The following is a 23,383-nucleotide window of genomic DNA, read 5'->3' on the forward strand; positions in this document are numbered from 1 at the left end:
CTGGCACTGTGAGTTTGTTAGTGGCCTCCTGAAGTGCTGTCACGGCTATAGAGAAACCACAGAGCCGTATGTGCCGATTTCTGCCACTCTGTGATGCCATCACCCAGGGCTGCAAGAAGTTCTGAGCCTCGGGAAGAGCAGCTACAGGGTGATCTGTTGTCCTCTTCTAGATAATAAAAATGGGAAGGCCTAGGGCCACACACACACTGACCTCTAGTTGAAACATCTGTTCCTTCCCCACCCGACTGGCTTCTGCCAGGCTGTGGTTGTGAGCTCTGGTCCCACCGCTCAGCGGGTTCAAGAAGGCAGATTTTGCTGACAGCTCTGGCAAGAGGCCTGATGACAAACACCCTTGGAATGAGAGGCCTCACTAATCCTCAGGGCCAAGCTCCTGCCAAGTTAGAAGCTGCCGAGTCAAGTCAGGGCCAATTTGAGTACTGATACACAGCCCCAGGGCAAAGTGCTTGTCCTGGACACAGGGTCACACTTGGTGGTGTCTAACAGGCTTAGCAAGGCTAGGGCTGGAGGAAATGGGGCACGGCAGGAGAGAGGTTAGCGTCCAGACCTGTGCAGGGCCTTTCCTTTTTCTGTGTATGCCATGGTTCCCGGTGAGGTGTGCAGCATTGTCTGTCTCCCCAGTTCGCAGGTGAGGAGTTAGGACTCTTCAGGGTAGAGAGACTGGCCCCGGGCCTCAGAGCTCTATGGGCGAAAAGCCCTGATCTGCCTGCATTTCTGATGAGCGATGTGCCCTCCTCTAGGCTAGGCCCTAGAGTATGGTCCTAGGCATGAGTGAGAGCCTCAGAATAGCATTCTACCCACGCCAAACAATGATTGTCATGCTAATCATAAAGAGTATAATTATAAAACTCTTCTTCCCCATGAAGTGACCTGGAAGCCAGCTTTTTGTATCACATACAAGGTGTACATGATGTTGCTCAGGCATCCTGTCTCCTCAGGAGGAGGGATGTCTGGCTCACACATATGCTGATGTGAGGGACCACAGTGGCAGGGGTGCTAGCCCGTGGTTGTCTTGACAAATGTGGTCCCCTCTCTCTGCTCTGATGCACTAGTCTGGAACCAGAACCGGGTGGAGATGGAGCGATGACACAGAGGGAGGAGGGGTAACGGTGGAGACCAACTTTCCTGGGGCTGGTCTAGGTGCCTGCTGGGCTGGAGATGTGGGAATCGGAAGAGGTCCTCTTTCTTTTTCTGCTGCCTGTGAGAGGGAGGGTGAAGTAGAGGAGAGCGTACGCATTCAGGGTCTGCCTGACTGGTGGCCAAGTCCCGGCTGACTTGAGTGACCCGGTGTCAGTGGTCTCATCACTAGGACCTCTCTCCTTTTCTTCTGTAAGACACGAGACGGTGTCCCCTGAGCAGGGCAGGCTGATGATTGAGAGTGGCTCTGTTCAGAGAATCCCTAGCCCAGTCATGATGCGGGGCCGCCACTAGCTTGCCCTAGCAGCAGGACTAGGCTTCCTGGCCCCACTACTATTACATCTTCCTGTTGCAGAGTGAAGACGAGGAGGTGACGCCTGGCAGATGATGCAGCATTTCAGAGCTGATTTTGGTCCTCTGCTTTCTGTTCCTTCCTTTCCATGTCTAGAGAAGGAGGATCCCAGTGATTCCACCCTGGGCGAGCTAACGTGAGGGTTAAGCCTGATCTTTCGGAAAAGCCTGGTGGAAACAAGGGTTCCACCCGGTTCCCCCTCAGTTAGTAACAGTGATACTCGTGGGAGGGAGCCCACCTGCTTGCCCCCCAGGATGCACTGCGTCGCTCTTCACACTAGATGGAACAGAGCAGCTCCCCTCCCGCTGCTTACACACCAGGGTTCAGATGGCTCTGCAGATTTACTACCTACCCTTGTTTCTGCTGACAGCCTGTTACTCCGGGAACAGAGGTGTTGCATAAGAGCCTGGAGATCAAAGGCATCTTTACAGTGGGACTTTCTTTGTGTTTGTGCTGCCGTCTTGAGAATGAAGACTCCCTGGCACCATGTCTGAGTAGGTCTTGAAGTGTGTGTGTGTGTGAATGTGTGTAAAGAGGGAGATTACACACACATAGAGACATAGATATATAGAGACATATATATTGTATATTTATATTATATTATATTATATTATATTATATTATATTATATATACAGAGAAACAGAATGAGTGCCCAGTATCCCAGGCTCAGGACACTTAAAAACATCCAAGTCTTGACAGACTTCTAGTTCCTGAGGGAGCAGAGAACCCTTTCCAACATAATCTTAGGCTAAGCTTTTTCCTTCCCTTTGTTCATGCACTTAAGTGTGTGAGCGCGTGTGAGCGCATGTGCACACACACTGTGTGTGTGATACACGTATATGTGAAGACTAGAGGAGGATGAACCGCCTGCTGTATTATTCTCTGCTCATTCCCCTGAGCTAGGCTGGCGGGCAGCAAGCCCCCGTAATCTTCCGGTCTCTGCCCCCTCAGTGATGTGGTTATAGCACCCGCAGGCCCATGCCCAGCTTTCTTGTCCTTGTGCCTTAGATACTGGGACCTGAAATCATCTCCATTCTGTGTGCCCAGAGAGCCATCTCTCCAGCCCGGGGTAAACCTTTTCTATCTCTTTTTTCTTTCCTTTCCTCCCCTGCCTTTTAACTCATTTCCCCTTCCACATCCTTTCTTTTTATTTAATCTGCATTTCTGCTTTCGTTCACCCTTGTGTCCCTTCTTCGGTTTCTTCCTCCATGCCATTTCTTGACATCTCTTCGGCTCCTCCTTCCTTCCCCCTCTCCTACTTTCTAGCTCCTTGGGTGATCTTCCCTCAGCAACATTTAGCACAGCTCCCTACAACATATCCAAGAAAACATGTGCACTTAAAAATAGTGTTTTTTTTTTATTTTTCAGATTTTGAAAAGCCGAGATACCCCCTTAGAAAATGAAAATGAGAAAGATTAGCCCTCATTCCAATGCCATAAAAACTAATATTGTGAATGGAGGTGAATACTGAGAGGAAACCCAGAGGGGCTCGATGGGCAATGGGGTGGACTACAGCACAGAAGAAGGGGAAAGGAGATGGCAGTGGAGCCGGAACGAAGTGATCCAAGGAGCAGGGAGACAATGGAGGGAAGACTGTCTCCCTGACAGTAGGTAGGGACAAAACCAAACACCCAGGCCCGAGGCAGCAGGCTCCTGGATGTGTGAGTGCCGAGAAAGGGCTAGCGTGGGAGAGGAGTCTTCAGCGTTGTCACATTAACAGTGGATTGCTTCTGGAAGCTTTGACACTAGAGGAGACCTGCCTGGGTGTCTGCTTGCAGAATGTCTTCTGGCAGCTGGATTACATGGTTGGGGCATGGAAGGACAGACAATAGCTAGGAGTGCCGAGGTTCAGGAGAGGGATGTGCTGGCCTCGAAACAGGGACGCATTTTTGTGTGAGTCCGTCTCTGTGATCACGGAATCTACATTTTTGCATTTGTGGTTATGTATAGAACACTCACCCAGTTCTTTCCAGGTGGTACTGTGTATTATGCTAACCGTTTACCTGGGTGCTCTGTCTCATTCATCTTCACACAGTTCTCTCCCTGGCTGTGTGGCCAGCATGCTCATCTTCTTTTGTGGTCAAGAGAATAAAAACTCAGAAAGATACCGTACAACAGCTCTGTCTTTCCAACCCTGTCCCTCTCTCTCACACTCTTTCTCTCCCCATCTTTGTTTCTCTCCAGTTCCTTCTTTCTTTATCACTGTCTCCGTCTATCTGTGTCTCGCCCCCTCAATATCTGTCTCTGTATGTGTGTGTGTGTGTCTCTCTCTCTGTGTCTGTCTGTCTGTTTGTCTCTCTCTGTGTGTGTGTGTGTGTGTGTGTGTGTGAGAGAGAGAGAGAGAGAGAGAGAGAGAGAGAGAGAGAGAGCGCAATCATTCCTTTTCCCAAACAGACTTTGATGTGTATGGCAGAACAACTCACTTTGTTCTGTTCTTCTGTTCACAAGTGTCTGACGTATAATGTACAGGTACCATAACTGGAATTAGAAAGAAGCCAAGCACGTTGCAATTCCCAGTTCAACATCACCTACTTAACCTCTGGCTTATTGTGAACAGGACCATAAACATCCCCTGTGTACTGCAGCTCAGTTCCTGGGTCAGTCATCTGCTGTCGTGAGAATGCTAGCCAGTTGCAAAAACTCAGGCACATACGCAAGTAAGGATTTATTGTTTGCTCCTCTGCTTTTGTTGTGAGTCAGACGGTGGCTGTCCTGACCTTAGCTGGACCCACGCATCTAGAGAGCAGGTGATTGAGCGGATCCTCTGGCCTCTCCAGTGCCCTTCATCTTCCAACAGGCTCACCCAGACAGGCTTGTGGTAATGACACACATGTACTGATAAAGAGATGGGAACCTGCATGGTGCCTTTAGGCCCAGCTGCAAAAACACCAAAGCATTCTTCCCTTATTCTCTTGGCCAGTGCAAGGTAGGAGACCAGCTCACAATTGGGAGGCTAGGAAACAGATTTTGCCTGGAATTGCAAAGCCACGTGGGAAAGTCATGGGCAGGAGAGGGATGGGACCTTGGGCCATTGGGACATACCTGAGTTTGTAGGGTACTTGTTAAAGGAAATTACATCCCCTGCCATCAGAGCAGAAACCAGCTGACCTGGACACAGAGTCTGGGGAAACTCCCACTTTTAGATATGCTCGGGGGGGTGGTTATTTAATCTCTGTACATTTATCAAACTCTCCTTATTGATCCTGAAGTATCATTATAGTCCCCCAAGATAATGGGCTTTTTACATTCGAAAGGGTCCAGGAACAGGGGTGTGTTATATTGAAGCAAGCAGGCTATGAACCCCAGTGTGGTTTTCTTCTGAAATTTGGAAGATGCCAAGAGAATAAAAGATCTTGTTATGACCCTCTGGGATTCAGAAGATCATTACAAGCAAACAGACCCAAACTGAGACCAGAGAGAGGAGAAGTAGGCAGGAGAGGAAGACCCACCAAAGACTGAGCTGTGGATCACAAGACTTTCCTTTTGACTCATCAGATGGAAAGGGTCCCCTTCCATCAATGTAGACGTCACCTTTCCTTTTCTTGGCCTTTCTTGATGAGGATGGTTTCCCTCGGCTTGCTCACGCTCTTGAGTAACAAATGCTGAGCGATATGTCTCGGACTCTTTCCGCACGGCTGCTTTACGTCTAATGCCTGTCTGCCTACCTAGCTACCCGTATGAGGAGAGCACCAGAGGGGTTGTGGTTGCTGCAACTAGATGTGAGTCTAAGTAATAAATAAAATAATGATTTATTGCTTCGATGCAGCCACAGATTAAGAGCACAAACCCAGGGCCTGAGCAGAAAGGTTGCAGGTTGCTGCTCTCCCTGTCCGTTGATGTCTGCCAGCTCATCAGCTAACTGAACGGGGGCTGCTAAACTCTTCCTGAAGGGGAGGAATGGGGAGGCTTCTGCATGCTCTGTGGTGACCAGAGACCAACTGTGGGTTTCAGAGTGACTTTGAATCTCTTGCCAGATTTTCTTAGGGCCTCCATTTTCCCCATTCCTCCAGAATCTTCCGTGGCTCTTCTGGAAATGTCATCACGAGGCCTGTAGACGAAGAACCATGCCCAGTAGACTATGGAATTTACATAATAGGGTTGAACCTGCATGATTTAAATGAAATCCTAGATAGAGAACTATCAAGCTTGAACACAGAAGATACAGGGGAACAACCATACAATTATCCTTTACATTTTTTTAAGGTGATGACACATTTGAGGAAATTTAATGTTCTTACTTCTGTTTAAAAACAAAAAAAGCATCTGCCAATACAATAAGGGTGGAACTCCTGAACCGGGAGACTGTGTGACGCTTTCAGACTTAATGGCACAAGGGGTCAGCAGCATTTTCCACTGCCCCACTGACGTCTGGACAGTGGGATCATCTGCCTCATGTCGCAGGTACAGCTGTTGCAGAGATTAAGACTCTTCACAAGAAAGATGTGAGGATTATAAACATTCGAAACAAGCTGTAACTGGCCCTAGAGGCGGCTGATAAAATTATTCAGGGAAGTCAGACTTGCTGAAACTGTTAGAAGCAGGATGGGCGGGGGAGGGGTGGCTGGATATGAGCCTGGCATCGTAAAACCAGCTCCTTCCTACAAGCCAGCAGTAACCAGTCAGGAAACAAGGGAACTTCAGCTCAACTGCTGTAGAGCATTTAAAATTAATGAACAGCAAAAAACTGAGAAGTTAAGGCTGATGAAAGAACTGAACTAACACATGTTTTTTTTAAGATGCCGAAAATGAAAATGAGATGTTTAATATGTTAAGGATAACTGTTCCTGCAGGGCTCAGTTGTGATCTTGACAAAATTCCTAATGAAGATTTTATGTAAAACTTAACAAATGCGTTCTGAAATTCACCTAAAAGAAAGGATGTGTGTATTGGAGCAACCAGAGACATTTTAAACAAAGAACAACAATAGAGACAGAATTTGTGCTGTCAAACGTTAATACTTACCCGATATCAGTCATTAGAGGCTGGCATTTGGAAAGCGTTAGTTAACATCCTTTTTATGCTGTATGTGAAAAGAAATTCTGGGTGACTCAGAATAAACCAGCTACAGTTGTAATAAAGAAAAGCACAGGCTTATACACAGATATATGGGCACACTGTATGCATATGTAAGACATACAGTGACAATGGGAAATCTCTCAGTAGTGAAAAACTGTAAGGTCATAAACAGTGTTGGCAAAGAGTTATATGTAAACCAGATGAGACGATGTTTATAGAATAAACACTGAGCTCACAAGATGGCCCAATAGGTGAAGGTGCTTGCCACTGAGCATGATGATGGCCTGAGTTTGATACCCAAGATCCACCTGGTAGAAGGGAAGAACTGACTCCCACAAGTTGCCCTCTGACCTCAACTCTGAATGCACACATGAGCCCACACAAATATTCATACAGGCTCACAAAATAAATAAAATATAATATATATATTTTAACATTAATAAAATCTACATCATATTAAGTCTTCTTGAGAAATATATATACATACTGTGATTTCATTATTAGTTCCACTCCTCCCTCTCTGACTCCATTCTACCTGTGCACCTCACAGTCCCTCTCAAATTTATGACCTTTTACTTAATTTCATGTGTATATATATGCATATATATATACATATATGTGTGTATATCTATATGGAGGGATTTGTTTCTGGAGGAGAACACCAGTTCTCCCTTTCAGGAGCCATTTACTACCGGAAGCTCTACATTTGGAGGTATGGCTTTGTAAGATTCCCCATCCCATCTGCATGTCAACTGGTGATATCATTGTGTTGGTCTTCTTTAGGCAACTGTACTGTTGGGATTTTATGAGTGTAGCTTTCCTATTATATGTAGACTAGTCTCATAGCAGACATTCTGGTCCTCTCAGTCTCCCAATCTTTCAGCCCCCTCTTCCCCCATGTTCTGGGAGCCATAGGTATAGGAGCTGTGTTGTAGATGTATCTGTTGGGGTTGAATAAAATATGTGGGGTACAGAGGAGAAGTGGGTACCCAATAAATGTGTGGGATGATGAGCATGACTAGTCACCAGGGAAGTGAATTTTGTGCTGATCAAACTGGCACCATTTTTGAAATGAATGTTTTGTTATATGAAATTCGGACTCTCATTTATGTCTGTATAAGTATGAATAGAATAGCATTTTAGGGCAAAATTTGGAAGTACATTCATCACAACATTAAAAAATTGTACTTGGCTTCATGTGAGCAGCCCAGTTTCTAGCCTAGGCAGTTTGGACGCTCACCTTACTAGACCTGGACGGAGGTGGGTGGTCCTTGGACTTCCCACAGGGCAGGGAACTTTGATTGCTCTTTGGGCTGACAAGGAAGGGGGACTTGATTGGGGGAAGAGGAGGGAAATGGGAGGCGGTGGCGGGGAAGAAACAGAAATCTTTAATAAATAAATAAATACTGCTGAAAAAGCTTATTGAATATAAGAATTATTGAATATATTATTATATTCAACACTGATTCTTTAACAACAAAGTAGAGACTTGGGATGGAGCTGGGGGTGGGGTGACAACACCTCATTAACATGCAAGAGTCCTTGGGTTTGATCCTCACATATATTTACTATTTGTATTGATATTTTTAATGTCTTAAAATATTAAAAAAGCAATATAAGATGCACGATACCATTTGGGTTATATTGTTTATGAGTAAAAAGCCAAGGCATAATGAGGTAGGGGTATATCCCAGTGGTAGGGTGTTTGTCTAGCATGTTGGAAACCCTGGGTTTGATGCCCAATACCAATACCTAAAGTTTTCAAATGATAAATAAGAGCTTTTCATCAAGGTGTTCATCCACGCCCCTGGGGGTGGGGTGGTTAGAGGGGCTGTAGAGAGAAGAGCCATGAGAACTGCACGTTTACTTTCTTGACACATTCTGCAGTTGAGGTTTTGCTGTGAACATTTTTGATAATTCAAAAGTAAAATGTAATGCTTCACTCTAAGTCAATAATTCTTACATTAGAAGTCTGAAAAATTCATAAAAAATAGAGAAAAAATATAACAAAAAGCCTTTCTTCCTATGACCCAATGACTCCTGGGAGTTTTCAGTAAAAGGTAAGACAACTTCAGCAGGAGGTAATGTAGCAGAAAAGATGGATGACAAGAGGGATCCGGCTTTGTCCCTTCGTCATTAGCCACTTTCTGCTTGACCCTAGGGCAGCCATTTACTTATGCTCAGGTACACTTCCATTTTCCCATTCTGCAGGAAATGCTGGCCTGCTCCTCTGGAGAAAGGGGCTGCAGAGATAGAATGCTAGAATGTTCTGCCTAAATGGGAAGTGCCCCTCTTAGAAGGGCCATGGATGCATGTCAGAGTTCAGTGTCTCAGAGGACCAACCAAAGAAAAAGGGTTGCTCTTTACCAAAGCTGAACATGGAAGCAGATACCATAAAAAGGGGTTGTATGGTTATGAAATAGTCAAAATGTGAAGGTCTATGCACTCTGGTAGAAAGTGTGTGTGGGGTGTGTGTGTGTGTGTGTGTGTGTGTGTGTGTGTGTGTGTGTGTGTGTTCACAGATGCATGCTCATGTTTGTAAAGTTTAAAAACATTTAAGATAGCATGATAAACAGAATATTGAAGTGTTGACAGTGGTTTTGTCCTGCCCAGTCCTGCAGCCATTCAGTTCCAAAGAAACACACAGTGGTCTACATTAATCATAAACTGGTTGGCCTATTTACTCCAGCTTCTTATTAACTCTTACATCCTACATTAACCCATAATTCTTGTCCGTGTCAGTCACATGGCTTGGGAACTTTTATCAGTGAGGCATTCTCATCTTGCTTCCTCTGTGTCTGGATTACAACTGCAGACTGAGCCTTTCCTTGTCCCAGAATCCTCCTGTTCTCGTTGCCCCACCTCTACTTCCTGCCTGGCTACTGGCCAATCAGTGTTTTATTAAAACAGTACAAGTGACAGGGTACAAGACCATTGTCCCACAGCACTGAAGTCTGAAAAAGGAATTTCAAATAATGAAGAAATTCTACTTGGGAAGCATGAAGAGATGATTCAGAGCCAGGCAGGGTGGCCCACACCTTTAATCCCAGCACTAGGGAGGCAGAGGCAGGTGGATCTCTATGAGTTAGAGGCCATTCTAGATTGACTCTATCGTGAGTCCAGGACATCCCAGGCTACACAGAGAAACCCTGTCTTAAAAAAGCATGAGCAAAGGGGGAGGGGTTAGGGAAAGAGGTGGGTAAGATGCTGAGTAGATAGAGACACCAAGCCTGATAATAATAATCTAAATTCAGTGACAACATAAATTTAAGCCCCAGGACTCATAGGATGGAAAAGAGAACTGACTCCTGAAAATTATCCTCTGACCCCACATGCATGACAACACCACACACACACACACACACACACACACACACACACACACACACAAGATAGAATGCAATGTAACAAAAAGACTGTGAGAAGAGAATAGAAGCCTACGAAGTGGTGGTGGGGTGATGTTAGGACATTAGGCAATGTTGTTAAGTTCAAAGAGATTTCCTTCATGAAAAGTAGCATCCCTAGATGATGGAGATGAGGTTCCTTTTTAAAGCAAGGTCAAGAGGCACAAGATGAAATTGTATTCATCCAATACGAAGCTCTGCAGTCCCCAGAAGCTGGAGCTGTGCGGCAGCTTGGCTAATGAGAAAACCCCATCATCTGCCAACGCCTCAGGGGCCGTCTCTTCCTTTCTGGCAAGCACTACACAGAGAGCTCAAAGCAGAGAAGGGACCTAGAAGGTCATCTGGGTCATTTATTTTTCAAGTTCCCTTCCAGGTCTTTTGAAAAACAGGCACGCAGGGTTTTGGTTTCACTACAGTATAAGCAAGGGACTTCATGCTTCATCCTCGGGTAGGTTTTTAATGAAACCTAAAGATTTCTTCATACACAGGACCTGCCTTTGGCAATGAGGAAGAAGAGGAGCTGGGCCAAACACAGCCAAGCTGTATCCTCTTATTTATTGCTCGAGCATGAAAGAAGCAATTGTAAAACTCAGATGAAACCGGAAGTTAAGTTTCAGGACTCCCAGCATAAACATTTGGTCTGTTATTAAGTTCACTTTCACCAGCTAGACAAAGAAACACAATCCACCCATTGTTCCATGGAAGTTTGTGTAGTCCAGTAGCTTAGTGTGTAGAGGGTTCAAGTGGAAGTTAGGTTTTCTCCATGATGTCCTTTCTAATCTATTTTTTTAATTTCCCCTCTCAGCATCTGTAAGCCACTGTTAAAGTGTCCCTTGTCTATTGCAGCAGTCTTGACTCTGACAGACTCCACCTATGCCCCCTTCAGTCCACTGTACTACAACCTTTTTCTAAGCCAGCTATTCATTACTTCGCTCCTCAAGTCCTTCTGTGACATTCAGTCATTTGTCCTTTTCCCACAGCTCTCCATGCTGGTGACCACATCTCTTGCAGTTTTACCTAAACGTATTCTGTCTTCTGGTTCTGGGTTCCAACTGCCGAAGACTATTTGTAGCTTCTCAAGCATGCAAACTGGAGGACTAGGGATGTAGCACAATGGCACAGCACTCGCCTGCAATGCTCAGGGCCCCAGGTTCGATCCCTAGTATAAAAAAAAAAGGAAGGAAGGAGGTAAAGAGGGGTGAGGAAGAAAGAGAAAATAAAGGGCTCGGGAGATGGCTCAGTGGTACCTGCCACAAAAGTATGAAGACCTGAGTTTAGATCCCTAGAACCCAGGTGAACACCCAAAAGAGAGCGAGGGTGGAGACCCCTGAAGCTTATTGATTAGCCAGCCTGACTAAATTCATGAGTTTCAAGTTCAATGAGAAACATCATCTTGAAAAATACAGGTGGCAAATGATTGAGAAATCACACCCACCGTCTCCTTCTTGCCTCACAAACATACATGCATACCCATGTGCATATGTGTGCCTACCTACACTGACAAGCACATATTCAGGACAACACATACATACACCAAAATACTTGAAAATGTCTGTCTTCACTTTGTAGCTAGAGTACCTTTCTGCTGATCACTATCTACTCCAGGATGCAGCTAGACCAGGTGTCATCACCAGGATCGCCCCCTAACCTTGTTTATGTTATGTGTGGTTTACTACACACCAGATGCACATGAGATTTCCTTCCATACTCTACCACTCCATTCTACCCTACCTGGCTGGATATAGGTCTGTCTCTGGGGCTCACCTGGGAAACACCTGAAGTGTCCCACAACTGTATTCTTAAAGCCCTATAATTCTATCCATCACACCATCTGGCATGTGTTGGTGCTCCATGTGTGTCTTAGGGTTTTTATTGCTGTGATGAAACACCATGGTGCTTTTCCAGTGGTCCTGACCGCTGGGGTCTACACTGAAGCTCGGCTGCACCTTCACAAATAGCCTGTCCTAGGCTCACTTTGAGGACTCTGATCCAGTCACATAATGGCAAGCCTCAGCTTCTCTCCCGGAACCCTTCGACCTGGGACTTTTACTTCAACTGAAGCTGCACATCTCCTAGTGACCTCACCTAGTTTCCCATGGTGCCAAGCGTCAGCTAATCTCCATGACACCTTTGTGCCTTCAAAACCAGTACCATCCGGGAAACTCTTACACATGGCCAGGGTTGGCTCCCAGCATGCTCTACAACCTTGGCCATCTCTGGAACACATCTTCTTTGTGCTGACTCTAAGGAAACATTTCTCAGAAGATTTCATCTCAGTGATGTTAATCTCTTCTTACTCACCAAAATTCTTAACCTGGATACCCAGCATCAGTTGTCCCTAGTAAAGCAAAGGTTTCACTTCCGTGGTCTTGGTCTCTGGTTAATCACAGCTGACTCTTCAGACCCTGTTGGCCAGAACCACAGATTCTCAAATGGCACTGATGGGGTCTTTAAGGAATGCACACTTTCCTTTGAAACTTCACACGCCAGGCCTCCATAATCTATTCTGCAGAGCATTATCTTCCCAGCTCCCATAGAATAATCCACTGATCTCTGAGCGCTCATTGGCTCTTCCAGCCCTTCCACAGACCTTCCCAAAACATCATTGTCACAGCAGCATCCTACTCTGGTATCAATTTCTTTCTTAGTTAGGATTATTACTTTTGTGATAAAACTCCATGGCCAAAAATAACTTGGAGAGGGAAGGGTTTATTTAGCATACACTTCAGCTTCACAATCCACCACAGAAAGATGTCAGGGCAGGAACAAACACAGAGCAGGACCCTAGAGGCGGGAGTTGATGCAGAGACCGTGGAGGAGTGTTGCTTACTAGCTTGTCCCTTAAGGCTTGCGCAGCCTGCTTTCTTATAGCACCCAGGACCACTAGCTTGGAGAGGTGGCGCCATCCACAGTAAGCTGGGTCCTCCCACATCAATCATCAATTATGAAAATGCATCATAGTCTTGCCCAGACCAACCTAGTGGAGGCATTTTCTCAATTGAGTTCCCTCTTCCCAAATGACCAGCTTGTGTCAAGTTGACATAAAACTAACCAGCACAATGAACGTAATAGGCAAATAAGGATGTATATATTTTTTAACCTTTCTTAATCCTGTTTGTGAACAAGTATGTATATGCCATGTTTTGCCTGATAAGACATGAGCCAATCATATTCTGCCTACTGTGTTCTCAGAAACACAGTGAAGATGAATAAGGACAAATGACAGTAGGGCCAGATATAAGCTGGTTAAAGATTCTCAACTCGCCTAGAGAATGACTAAGTGGCTGTGTCTTGGGTTGACTTAGAGTCAATATAAATGAAAATTCATATGTTGTTCCAGGCCAGCTGCTGCCAGCAAACCGAAATACACCGAGTCCCATTGATCCTGACGCCATCCAGGTTCCTGTCGGGTATGAACCAGACCCAGCAGATCTTGCCCTCTCCAGCATCCCAGGGCAGGAAATGTTTGACCCTCGCAAACGCAAGTTCTCTGAGGAAGAACTGAAGCCACAGCCCATGATTAAGAAAGCTCGCAAAGTCTTCATTCCAGATGATTTGAAGGTAAATTGGAACTGGTAATCAGGTTGTGGGTGGACAGAAGGCGGGATTAGGAGAAATTAAAGGGGTGGTTCCAGGAACGCTACACACACTTGGAAAGCAAGGGCCAGTGAGTTCTCGTTGTGTTTGTTGGCATGTGACTTCTTCTCTAGGAGTTTTCTGAAGTATGCTTTCATGTCTTGATACTGATCAGGAGTAAGGAGAAGCAATAAAAGACTGGGGAGAGATAAAGTCCCCAAAGGAAACACATTGGCTCCTCTTTACAAGGGATCCCATGAGCCCCATGTATCAACTCCGAATCTTTTAAGGATGCAAAGGAAAATAATAATAATAATAATTAATAATAATAATAAAAGATGATTTGAGAAGGGAACCTGGACCTCAGTTTTCTGAGGCATACCTCCTTTGTTCATTGTTTGCTGATAGTGAACGTTACCATTTTCCCGAGTGCCTTGGAGTCTAAACAAGTCTGAACTCCCCCCTCCATATTGCCAGCTCTGGGTGACCAGGATAGCTTATTGTGGGCAGAGACGGTGGGTCCATGGCCATCAATGTGCGTGCCAAGTCATGTTCTTTTGATGTTAACTTAGCAGTTAGCTCCAAGTGGGTTTCCTCAACCATGTTGAAGGGGATGCATTATTTATCCAGGGAAACAGACTTGCTTGTTTATTCTGATACATTTACCTTGGGATGAGAGAGATTTCTGAAAATTATGCCAGCACAGAACTATTTATGATTAGCTATTTCATAGGAAATTTTCTGTTCATGCTTTTTTCCGATCGTGAGAACAATAAGTGATTATATGCATTTTAAATTATAATTATTATATTATAATATATATGATTCTATGCATGCAAAGCATTAGTACCAAGCATAATTAGTCCTTTTTGACACCCGATCCCCATTGCCAAGCCCTAAATATGCTTCATATGTAGAGATACTCCCTAGGAAAATGAGTGTGTGGGACACTCATTGGGTGAACTGGTGTAGGCCAGTGTTTCCACCTTTTTGTGTCTAGAAAGAACACAGGAGGCAGATGTACCTAGAAGATCTAAAGACAGCTGTTATCCTCACATCTGAGAACTCCTTAATTGCTACAGAACGGGCAAGTGTCAGGGCTGAAGTCCAAAGTTATCCTTTTACAGTGGAGGATGTAGAAAGGGGAACTGAGGTGAATTCTACTTTTAGAGTAAGGCGGGTTCTGGAAAGGGCACTGTAGCGTGTAAGCCCAGACAAGGGGCCCTTGCATAAAAACATCAAGAGCTGTCACCCTAAGTATCAAAACTAAGAAAATCTACAAGAAAAATTCCAGAAAAATGAAACCTCTCAGGGCTTGGATGATTAGACTGTAAGGGGCTATGAGATTAGGTCCCAGCCAAGTTAAATACCTTCTTGCAGTTGGATGCCTTCCGGTCTCTTGAGTTCTCAGTCATCTAATTCTGTGTATTTCAGAGTTTTCGCCCTTCACCTAAACCAGGAAGCCTATTCAGCTGGGGCTACTTCTTGACTGGAAGGTGCTTTGACAGGATGCTAACAAGTTGTAGACTGAACCTCTAGCCAGACCTTCAGAGTCTCCAAGTTTGCGTGTTTGAAGAGTGAGCCTACTTAATGGCCCGTGTATTCTTGGCAGCAAAGAGGCCGTGATAAACCATCTGTGCTGGAATGATACATATTACTGCTGTCCTGGCTAAGCCTGCCCTTTTCACATGCTGGTTAGGGAACTGGCAGGAACCTTCTCCTTCAATGTGCCCTTAGGGGTTTTTGTCAATTGCAGGTGGAGCCACAAGGCCCAAATGAGGAGCTGCTGAGAAGTGGGAAGAAGAGCTGGGAGGTGTTCTTTCCTCAGGCAGGGCTGAGCTGGGGTGGTGGGAGACAAGGTGTATGGTGCCCTCAGCATTTGAATGACAAGAAAACCAATAGAATGGGGTGGAAAATCAAGAATGGTTTTCCCTACAAGTGCTTAACTTTTGTCTTTGGTTAGCATGCATACAGAGGGAGAGCTAAATGATGATCTACAGGGGTTCCTAATGGATACCATAATAGATGTAACATAGTCACATCTACTTCTTACCACGCTTAAAGGTCATTCATTCGCCTGACAGACATCTTTCAGAGGTTTGGGAGATGCTAAAGTGAGCCAACACTATCACTGATCACTGTATTTGGGCCTATAGGAATTCTAGACTGTAGAGAAGAGGGGAGTGCCAGTCTGTTAAAAGTGGGAGGGACAAGTAGGTCCCTGCTGTGTGAAGGTAACTGAATAGCCAGATAGCCTCAGCTCCTGGCAGGCAGAGGATGGAACAGGGGACCCTGTGTCAAATCTATCATTCCTACTAGAGATCCTGCCTTCCTGGCTCCCATCAGAATGACAGAAGGAAGTGAGCCGGTTTTTCTAGGCTAGAGCATCCCTTCTCCCATCACTCCTGTCTTCTCCATCTTTTCGTACCACCTCTGTTCTCTGCTTCCCTCCTGCTTCCGAGCTTTCTTCTCCATTCCACACGTGTAGCTTATATGCACATGTGGGCAGATGGGACTGGGGAGAAAGCACCTTCCGTGTGATAAGAGGTCCGAACACAAACCGAGTTAAGTCTGAAGAGAGCTGGGTAAGAAGAGTTAGTTGTTACACTAAGGTCAGCTGATGATTCCGTGGTCCCTAGAGACATGGTCAGAATTGTCGTAGGGTGACAGATCCATTCTGTAGCTTCCCAGGGGCTTGTGCTCACGGACAGCCTCCCCTCCTGCCCTCATGTTGCCTTGTGTGTAGGTCCTGCTCCATTCTGACTCAGCCCTTCATGGGAATGCTCTTGGAAACCATACTGCTGGGTATCTTGACAAGTGTGGTAGGCTTCCTAACACGCTACCGGGGGTGGAATGGAGGACGGCAACCGAGTGAGACAAACGGCCTCCGTCAAAGCTGGCCGCATGAAGATACCTTTGGGTCCCCTCGCCTAAGTGATGGCACTGGGTTTCCCAGGACCTCCCAGCCATTCTCCCCTTCTGCCTTTCCCACCAGTTTTGAGAAGCACAAGCAACAAGTTCTATCAACAGCCACAGCATACCTGTCCACACTTGCTCAGCTATTCCTCAAAGAGCTGCCTCCTCCCTGAGAATTCTCATGCCAGCCATAGTGAAGATCACTTTTTCCTCCCGTGACACATTATGAAACATATCGAAGTCTAGAGACACTTTAGGAACAAGGGACAATCTTGTGACCAGCAGACAGGAAGCACCTTTCACACTTTCCATCTCACACACAGTCTTCACCAAAGGTGCATGTCTGCTGAGGATAATGGGCAGGAGTAGGGGCGGACCATGGATCCTGCACTTCTTTTGCAGCCTTGAGCCCCACCCTTGTAAACGACTTTCTCCAATGCCAACTGTCTCTTGGCATCCTGAGAGCAGGGATGGGTTGGCCTCACCCATTTATTTTAGGTGACTTGAACTGCAGTCTCAGCCTTGCTAAGACAGGGGTACCGCGTTGTAGCAGTTGTTGATACAAAAGGAGTCTTTTTGGCATCATCCCGTCAATGGATTAAGAAGGTCCAAAAGATCCCCCTCAATCCTCCTAGGAGCTTTCTTGGTAGAGAGCGCAATGATGGAGGCAGATCTGGGAATTCCAGATAGGGTAATTGGAGCCGAGTAAGCTTCAATTGAATAGGAAATTAGAATACATTATTTAAATGCTAGCCACTGGTATGAGTACATTGAGTAATGTGAGCTAATACGTTTTTTAATTTTCTGTTTTCAATTACCGAAGTGTACATGCCCCTTATGTGACGTTCTGATAGCTCAGGATATGAACTAAAACGGTGGGGGATCCTCCTCTTGTCTGTTACTTCACCGGTTTGGTCCCTCTTTTAGAGGCACCTTTATTGGCCACTACAAATCCACCTGGGCCTCTCATTATTAGTAAAGGATAATTTTAATCAAACTGTGATAAACATGCATGTTCTCTAGCAGATTGCTGTTGTTTCTCCCTACAACATAGTGTATCACACACATCTTTGTGGCCTCCCCCACCCTAAGGTCTTTATTTTTAATGACTGTAAAGTATCCCTTTGTGTGGCTCTGTGATAATGTAGCTATCACCTCTAATGTAGATGATTGGTTTTTCTCATTTTTAGCTTTTACAAACAATTCTATAGTTAAAAAAAATTGTGCCTGTGTCTGTGTAAATGGAGAATGTGAGACAAACCATAGAATTGGAGTTGCTTTATCAGCTGCGTATTCATGAAGCTAGATTTTAGAGAGAATTGGCATGATGGTGCTAAGGAGCCAATGGCAGGAGTTCAAGGCCACCTTTGGCTACAAAGCGAGTTCAAGACCAGCCTGGGTAATTCAAGACACTATCATGAGGTGGTAATTAGTTAGTTAAAAAACAAAAAAATTATGTATGTATAATATTGAGAAACATCACCATATTGCCTTCCAGGGACAGGGTCCCAACCTAAAAAAAAGCCTACATGTGTATTTATTGAAGAAAAAAATAAGTTTTTATAAAAGACTTTCAACCGAGAGAGTGAAGAAAATTGGAACAGAATTTAGGGTGTGTGGCGAGCCTCCGGCTCTCAGCTGAGCTCTGAGCTCTGCTTTGCTGGGCACACAAGCCTGTTGTGACAGGTCGGTCCTTTCTCTAGGAAGGAAGCCATGGCTGGCAGACCATTCCCGCAGACGTGTAAGCTGTGAAAGAAGGAGACAGGAATGAAGAAGCCCAGGCTGGTGTCCCAGCACACCCCTGGCTGACACCCAGTACGTGCGGCTGAAACCTAATATCTTGTTTCTTTTTTCCTTCTGTAACTAATGAGCAGGATGACAAGTACTGGGCGAGGCGCAGAAAGAACAATATGGCGGCCAAGCGCTCCCGTGATGCCCGGCGGCTGAAGGAGAACCAGATTGCCATCCGGGCTTCGTTCCTGGAGAAGGAGAACTCGGCCCTCCGCCAGGAGGTGGCTGACTTAAGGAAGGAGCTGGGCAAATGCAAGAACATACTTGCCAAGTACGAGTCCAGGCACGGGCCCCTGTAGGATGGCATTTCTGTGGGCTGGCTTTTGAATAGATGGACAGCTTGTTTCCTGTCTGGTAGCACCACACCCAAACCAACCTTTCCGACATCAGCACTTTACCAGAGGCATAAATGCGACCGACTCATGTTTCGGTGTGCATCTGTGTGTGTATGTGTGTATGTGCGTGTACACGTGCTTACGGTCCCGTGTGTGCTCAGCGGTGTGCATGTGTGTGCGTGTGTGTGTGTGTGTTCCTTCACACCTGCCATTGGAAGATAGTCCTCTTGTTGTCTTTTAGTTCTGAACAAGAAAGGTGCCATGTTTTTATTAGACTCTTGGGACCCCTGTGGGGTTTCCTCCCTTCCCTTCTCCACTCCTGCCCCTTTCCTCCTGGCTTCATGTTCCTGCGAACTTACTTTTCCAGGGTCTGCGTGGCTTCAGGAAGCAGGGCCCTGGCAAAGCAGTGGATCTCAGTTACCTAGAACATAAGCTCTTGTTTCTGTCCCAACCATGAGTTACCATGCTACAAAGGTGCACAACATACCTTACTAGCACTACGCCGCAGCTGAATCCCTTCATAGGTTGCCTCCCCTCCCTCCCTGGCCCCTCTTCCTCTCTCCCACCCTCTCTCATTTTTCCTTTAAGTTTTGGTGATAATTGTCGTCAAATTTAAAGTGCTGTTTAGATTTAGTAGATCCCGTATTTACTTACTGCTACCTACTAAGTTTCCTTTTCATCCTACCAACCCCAGATAAGTAAGTACCATTATAGAACACAGAGTGTGTTTTGCACTGTCTGTACCTAAAGCAATAATCCTAGTGTACGCTAGAGCATGCTGCCTGAGTATTACTAGTGGACGTAGGAATTACTCCCTACCTAGGAATCTCACTGTCTTTTAAAAATCAAAATTAAAGTAATGCATTTGCGCATGACCAGAATCTTCTCAGGACAGGGAAGCAGAGGGCAATGGGAGGCCTCAGAATGAGGGGTTGATTTATCGGTATGGAAGCCAAAAAATAATGCATCTTGGAGAAGCCTTTGCCATGGATGTGCTTCGTTCTGCCGTCTCCCTTCTCCCACACCCGGCCCACTCCCACTTTTCTAGTTAACTTTGTTCCATTTCCCTCTTGATATTCAAAACGATTGAATTACTTAAGATTCAATTCACCCACTTTCTTTTTGTAACATATATTTTTTGGGAGGATATTTTGCTGTTTTTAGAAATCAGTTAATTAGGTTAAAAAGTTGGTGTTTTGTAAAGCCCCCCTTCCCTCTGTGGTGTCCTCTTTGAATGCCTCACAAATTAACGATCCTGGAGCCTGTGTTTCTTACCCTCTGTTTGCTTTTGAACATATGTGCGCCTACCAAGTGGACTTCTGAAAAATGAATGTAAAAGACACTGGTGTATCTCAGAAGGGGATGGTGTTGTCACAAACTGTGGTTTAGCCAATCGATTTAAATGTTTACTATAGACCAAAAGGAGAGATTATTAAATTGTTTAATGTTTATACAGAGTAATTATAGGAAGTTCTTTTTTTTGTACAGTATTTTTCAGATATAAATACTGACAATGTATTTTGGAAGACATATATTATATATAGAAAAGAGAAAAAGGAAAACTATTCCATGTTTTAAAATTATATAGCAAAGATATATATTCACCAATGCTGTTCAGAGGAGTGCTTGGAGGTTTTTGAAGTCTTTAATATTTTAAACCTATTACTGACACATCAGCATGTTTTCTGCTTAAAATTAAAATTTTATGACAATATTGAGGTTTGCTGTGACAAATCCTACTCCAACGCTTTCTTGTTTCTTATTAGGTCTCAGAAGGAAGTCAGTTAACGTCACCCAAAAGCACAAAATGGGTTTTAGTCAAATATTTATTGGATGCTACAGTGTTTTTTAGGAAACGCATCTGCCACATAAATGTTCACTGAAAAATTCTGAGTTGCTGGATTGAAGTGTTGTTGCCAGAGCCCCAAGTGGTTTTGCTCTCTTTTGGCCTGTGTATCTCATGCAGTGTAAGGTTGACCTCGGTGCTATGTGTATGGCTTATGATTTGATAGATGTTTTGATGATAAAGATGGTTGGACTTTTGTTTCACTGAGTTGTATGTCAAGAGAGTCTGCTGTTTCTTCAAAGGCACATTTTGTGCTTGATTAAAATCCCCTTTCATCCATGGATGTTTTCCAGTTTTCTGCCTCCTCGGTATCGGAATTCTCTGCAGAGCTGGTGGTGCCCTTCCCATTCCATCAGCCACACTTCTGGCTAGTGTTAGAGTTCTGGAAGATGAGACCTTTAGGATTGATTCCCGGGTACCTGTTTTGTTTCAAGCCATAGATAATGGCGGGAGATGAGAGAGTATAAGACTTGCAATACATTTTCCAAGCAGATTACTAATTAAAAAAATACTTTGACAATATCACGTGGAACTGAATCAGAGATCATTTGGTAATAGCCCTGAGGTGACAGAGAGTTGGTCTTTCTGAAGATAAGGAGGTGAACCGTAGAACTGTTCAATGACAATATTCATCAGAGCAAAGACGAATCTATCTAGACTTAAGTCGAAGAGTGTTGAAGTGTTGTATCGTGGACCATCCAGATTCATGGAACTCTTAAGTAGTAACTGACAGAAAAGCATACCGGTCTTTCTTGGAATTGTTTGCACCAAATGAACATTACAAATGTTTTCTGCATAAGACATAAAAAGACCATAATAAAACTTACTCTTTTGTATGCCAGGAAAGGTTTTAGAAACCTACCTCACTAAAAACAATATAAAACAACACTTTGGAGTCTCCACAGGTGCCTTATATGTAGGTCATTGTCACCCCTCCTTTCCCAGGCTGATTTCTGTCTGTCCATGGACATTAACTAGATGAGGCAATGCAGCTGAATGTCCCGAGAAGTTGGGACCCAGGGTCAGATGATTACAGGAGGTCATGGCCATTAGGAAAGTCCTGTTTTCAACTGTCACCGTTTCAACCCAGGCATCTTTCAATGACTGTTTGGCTATTAAAAAATGTATTCAAGCTATAGCATGCCATGTCAGGTAGGCATGATTTGGAATGAATCATATAGCACTTTCTTATCAGGTCACATCGTGTCCCTTTTCAACTATTTTTAAAGAAAGTAAAAAATAAAAACAAACAAATGGCTGATCAGCGAGTCTCTCTGCTCATGCTGCCTTGAGGGGATGGGAAGGCTATAATGATGATCTCTGACTCTAGAGGAAGTGGCGCTTTGAGCCATTCACAAACCACATCAGGCATGGCTGGCCTAGGCTTTGTCTTTACAAAGCACAGGCTCTTAAGGGACCATCCCACGAAGCAGAAGGACCCTGTGTCTGAGAATGTCGTGATGGGATTCAGTCACCAGGTGAGTGGGAAACTAGATTAGAGAACACAGAGGGTCCTTCTAGCCCATTAGCGTGGTGTAGAAACTTACATTAATTCTAAATATGCCCTTGAAAGGGCCACAGCCTTGTTTTTGGGAGATCTTGCAGGATGGGGTGAGTTGTTGATATCAACTGCTCTCCTGCCCCAAAGTGAAGCAACTGACGTTGTGCAAGGTAGACTTTGATGTTTCTAAGGGTTCATCTATTTTTATCCTTGTTGTTCCTTTGAGGGAAAACTCGAACTTTGTCAGAGTTAGATATAAGGTCCCCAGGCAGGGGCCAACTGGACTGTATGTGGCCTGTCTCCATAGGCCAGTATTTGACTTTGAGATTGGTCCTCAGCGGGCTGAGATGCCATGCCCGTTCTGTGGCAGATGCCTTCTGCTCTGGCTCTGACATTGCTCGTTTCCTGCTGAGAGCTCCTGAGTACATCCCTCTGGTGAAGCCAAATTCTACTCCAGGAGTTTTGTTAAGTCAGTGTCCTTCACAAATGAACAAGACATAGGTCCTTATGGATTGAAGTTTTAGTACCTACAGCCAATGGAGTTTGCCAAAATGTATGCAAGGCAATGTGTGTTTGTGTATGGGTACCTCAGTGGAGATGTAAAATCTGTAAATGTTTACCTCCTCACCAGACATAACAATTAGCTATTATCCTTTTGGCAACACCACAAAGATTGCATCTGTTAAACAGGTTCAAGTTAGCTGGAGGTGAGTGTAATTGTACACCATGATGTTGGTGGTATTTATGCTGTCAAGTCCAAAACTTTATTTGTTCTTCTAAATGTTTAATAAACTGACTTTTTTCCTTTTTTTCATGTATTCTTTTTATGAACAGCCGGCTAGCAGTTGATTCTGTTTCTGTCACCATAACCAACAAGTCATAGACAAAGATTTGCATAGATGATAATAATTATACCATATAATTAGTAAGAAAGTATCATTTGTGAGTGACTTATGTAACAAATACTGCATCATACACATGGAATATTGAAGTCCCAAAATAAATAATGAAGTAACAATTGTTATAGACGAGGAAATGATAATGTGAGTAAGTTAAGAAACTTACATAAGAAGATGGAAAGCTGGCTCAATGGTTAAGAGCCATGGCTGCTATTTCAGAGGACCCAGGTTCAATTTTCTGCACCCACATGGCAGTTTACAACCACCTATGACTCCAGTTCCAGGGGATCTGACACTTTCTTCTGGTCTTTGTGGGTGCAGACATTTCTACAGGCAAAATTTACCCATGCACATAAAATAAAAATTTAAAAATAAAGTGTTCTCTAAGTGATGAACGTAGAAGCTACAGAAGTGCGTACTGATCTGTTGACTAAGGTACCATACAGAGGAAGATCACAAAAGCTAATCTGGGTCCGTGCTCAAACACAAGATATATTATATATTATATTACAGGGGTAGGTTATAGGGGCCCAGATTATGAAACTAGTTTGAGTGGGAGCCCAGAAATCTGAATTTTTTTTCTGCTCCCA

The 23,383-nt window shown here is 44.6% G+C and overlaps 1 protein-coding gene across 2 annotated transcripts in view; it reads left to right on the plus strand.

Annotated features, from left to right (window-relative positions):
• The window catches only part of Hlf (HLF transcription factor, PAR bZIP family member), a 56,620-nt gene extending 33,917 nt beyond the window's left edge, over nt 1–22,703 (plus strand). The window contains exons 3-4 of one of the 2 annotated variants that reach the window (XM_041664483.1): nt 13,270–13,490; nt 18,293–22,703. In XM_041664483.1, the coding sequence (XP_041520417.1) occupies nt 13,270–13,490; nt 18,293–18,511 (440 nt within the window). In that variant the 3' untranslated portion in view covers nt 18,512–22,703. The remainder of the gene's footprint in view (nt 1–13,269; nt 13,491–18,292) is intronic. The other variant, XM_041664484.1, reaches the window with a different exon arrangement.
• The last annotated feature ends 680 nt before the right edge of the window (nt 22,704–23,383 follow it).

The sequence above is a fragment of the Microtus oregoni genome, unplaced genomic scaffold (assembly GCF_018167655.1).
Source record: "Microtus oregoni isolate MIOR12 unplaced genomic scaffold, Mior012 000015F_ref0000493, whole genome shotgun sequence".
Classification (NCBI taxonomy): Eukaryota; Metazoa; Chordata; class Mammalia; order Rodentia; family Cricetidae; genus Microtus; species Microtus oregoni.